Source organism: Pediculus humanus, genomic scaffold (assembly GCF_000006295.1).
Source record: "Pediculus humanus corporis 1103172107775 genomic scaffold, whole genome shotgun sequence".
Classification (NCBI taxonomy): domain Eukaryota; kingdom Metazoa; phylum Arthropoda; class Insecta; order Psocodea; family Pediculidae; genus Pediculus; species Pediculus humanus.
The window spans coordinates 1,055,892-1,059,561 of NW_002987371.1; the positions used below are offsets into that span (position 1 = coordinate 1,055,892).

Below are 3,670 nucleotides of genomic sequence, written 5' to 3' on the forward strand. Positions count from 1 at the left end.
TTTTATTTAAATTAATCAAAAAAAAAAAAAAAAAAAAATTTCCGAAAAAATAAAAAAAAAAACAAGACAGACAAGCGGACGGGGGAAAATGGCGAATAGGCGGGAAATTATGACGTAACACATAAACGGTACTGCCAACTTTTCTTTCTTTCGATCCATCGATATCATCGAATGTATATATATATATATATATATATATATATACACTAATTAATCCATAATTTTTTCTTCTGATCATCTCATCAAACGTATTTGCATCATCCATGAATTCCACACAATCCGGAGATCTATTATTATTATTATTATTACTTATAATTTCATTATGTTTAAAAAAAAAAAAATTATTATTATTATTATTATTATGTTTTAAACACTTTTGAATTTATTCTTCTTCTTTTTAATTTTTCCTCTTCTATATCACCAAATTTTTTTTTTCTTTTCTTTTTTTTTCTTTCTTTTTATACAAATAAAAATAAATCTATTCTTTTAATAAATTTCATACTTTTTTTTATAATTGTAATAGTAGTAGTGATAATAATAATAATAATAATTATTATTATTATTATTTTTAATGTTTCACAATAATTAATATATATATATATATTTATATATAAGTTTTGATTTATTTATTTATTAAACTTATTTTTTTTTGTTTGTTTTTGTTTTTTTTTTACACTCTTCAATTATTTATTTATTTATTTATTTTTTTTTTTATTTAAATATATATTTATTTGTTTATATTTATTGTTTTTTTTTTTTTTCTTGAGCTTTAAAATTTTCTTTTGTTTTTTTTTTTTTAAAATTTTTCTTTTGGCCCACAACATTTCCTTTTTTGTTTTATTCCTTTTTTTTTAAAAAGAAAAACTTAAAACTTTTTTCTTTCCAAACAAACACTTTTCATTTAAAAAAAAAAAAAAAAAAAAAAAAAAAAATTACAAAAATGATTTTTCCTTACATCCCGATCCCTGGAACTCTTTTTCCTATCTCTTTCTCTCTCTCTCTCACTCTCACTCTTTCAAGGGAGGGGGGCACTTTAAATATATAAATTTTTTTATATTTAGGAATAAAAATTCCTAATTTGGGAATTCCCCTTTTTTAAAAAGTTTTTTTTTTTTCAGGTTTTTCAGGTTTTTCATCCCCAAAGGAATTGTTTTTAATTTCCAAAAAAAAAAAAAAAAAAAAAAAAAAAAAAAAGCAAGTGCACTAATCGATTTTTGATTTTATTTTTAATAAGTTTTTATTTCATTTTATTTTTTAGTTTTTTTTTCTCCTTTTCATCATTATTATTATTTTTTTTTTTTTTTTGCACCAATAATTGTACCTTTTTTTTTAGGATCATCGAATTTTTTGTTTAGTTTAGTTCCCCTTTAAAAATAAACAATAAAAACTCGCGGATATTTTTCTTTAGATCATGTCACACCATCACTCCTCACTTTCAAATAAAACGTTTTTTTTTTTAATAAAGAAAATTATTATTATTATTATTATTATCATCATTATTATCATCATCAAACTATGTAAACCTAATGCCCGTGTGTTCATATCACTGACTTACAGCCGGAGACTTTTTGTCAGAATCTTGACTGGACGGTGTATTGCCTTGGGGAGGACCTATGGGACCCCTGTCGGGTCCTCCTCCCCAAGAATTAGGTCCACCCGTCATCGGGGAATCTGAAAATCCGTGATTATCGTGATCTAACGAATTAGCTGCGTCGTACTGAGTGTTTTCCAACCTCGTGATCAGTCTCTCATCTTCGTCTCCGAATTCTCCACCCATGAGTGAGGGTTCTCCGACCACCATGACGTCTTGAGATGCCAGCGAAAAATTCGGTCCGGGCGACCTTTTCTTATTGGGTACCGGCGCTGTATTGTTCACAGCCGCTGAATTTGAACCTTTTCGTTTCCGCCTTTTATTTGCAGGCCTTTGAGACTCTAATGAAACAACAACAAAAAATGAAAATTTTACTATCGGGGAATTTCACACGTATATACCACCACCACCACCACCACCACGAGGGCACCACGTACCAGGAGGAGCAACCATTCTTTGCCATTTTTGAAACAGAGTAGTTTTTAAACAATCTCTAGGACTAAGAGCATACGCTTTATGCCTCGACATTAATTCTTGCATTGGCTCTAAAATCACACATAACTGAAAACAAAAAATGATAATGATAATTATTATTTGAATTGATTGAAATAACTCGTTCCACGTGGAACCACGACAATCAACGCAATCAACCCTTTCGTAGGGGTAAATGAAAAGGATTTTTGGGGAAACCTATTATCAAGGACTGCTAGAAAACTTTTCAAAATGATGATAATGATAATAATAATAATAATAATAATAATAATAATGATATACCCTGAGGTAGTTGAGTGTAGAATTTGTTATTCCTTGTCTCGTTATATTTTTAGATAATTGTTCGAGCATTGATGGATCCTGTGCCGAATGCATGCCGACAACGGACCTCGGTATGAGTTCACGATGGGTTCTCACAGAAAAATGCCACGTTTTTATTCTCATAAGATCATCAAATGTAAATTCAAGTATTAGTCGTCCCTCCGTGCAAACCTGGAAAAAATAAAAAAAAATTTTAAATTAATTTAAAATATAAGAGAGAGAGCTAAAAAAAAAAAAAAAGATGTTTCCTCTCGCACTTTTCCTCGGGCAACAGTCAGAGAGAGAGAGAGAGAGAGAGAGAGAAAACAAAAAAACAAAAACAAAGATGGCCGACTTCGTTTCCTTTCTCTTTCTTTCGAATTATTATAAATAACTTACAAAGTCTACCTTAGTGAACATTGGCTTCCCGTGATGCGTGATCATGGAACACTGTTCGCAGTCTAATGTTATACTCGTGTTGTGAAAAGATTCTTTTGGATGTTTTAAATTATAATATAATTCAGTGACACCACCTTCGAATATACTCCTGAAATACCTAGGGATTAACGTTCTTCCTATTGCTGTACAATTAAAACAAAAACAAACAAACAAACATCTCGATTAAATCACAAAACGTAAATCTAATAATAATAATAATAATAATAATACTATTGTCGAATACACTCACTGTATCTTTTAGGTCCATCTTCTAAACAAAAAGTAAGCGTAAGTTGCGCGTCATCTTCGAAAAATTCTGTTGCGAACGCGTCCCACCATAAATTATCACTTTCCTAAAAGCAGAAGAAAAAAAAATTTTCCAATTCGGGTCATCGACGGAAACAATTAATAATAATAATAATAATAATTCATACGGCAAACCTTACAAAAACCTTACCTCGGTTCTCTGTTGGAGGCGTTTATTCAGTTCATATATTCTATAGTCGGGTTGACCAAAATACGGTGTGTGCCTCCTAGGTACAGGCAGAGATCTGAACCAAAAAAAATTTTTTTTTTTTTTTTTTAATATAAATAAATCAAATATCATGAGAATGGAAAACCAAACCAAATCCGTTAAAAAAAATAATAAAAAAAAAAAACTTCGATTTATCGATTTTATTACCGATCGAACGATAATAATTAATAATAATAATGATAATAATATTTAAACGTTAGAATAATTAAATATTATCAACGTGGTTCAGCAATCGTCAATAAACGTCAGAAAAAAAAAAAAAAAAAAAAAAAAATTAAAAGGCTATGGGGGTCAAAGTCTAAATTTAATATTTG

General features: G+C 28.9%; 1 protein-coding gene across 1 annotated transcript; it reads right to left on the reverse strand.

Annotated features, from left to right (window-relative positions):
- Positions 1 to 1,543: 1,543 nt before the first annotated feature.
- On the reverse strand, positions 1,544 to 3,428 carry Phum_PHUM362400 (LIM domain-binding protein, putative; the record flags this gene model as incomplete). Its single annotated transcript, XM_002428040.1, has 6 exons — positions 1,544 to 1,932; positions 2,029 to 2,152; positions 2,366 to 2,575; positions 2,792 to 2,964; positions 3,072 to 3,174; positions 3,279 to 3,428. The coding sequence occupies 6 exons, from the start codon at positions 3,426 to 3,428 to the stop codon at positions 1,544 to 1,546; spliced, it is 1,149 nt and encodes a 382-aa protein (XP_002428085.1).
- Between the last annotated feature and the right edge of the window lie 242 nt (positions 3,429 to 3,670).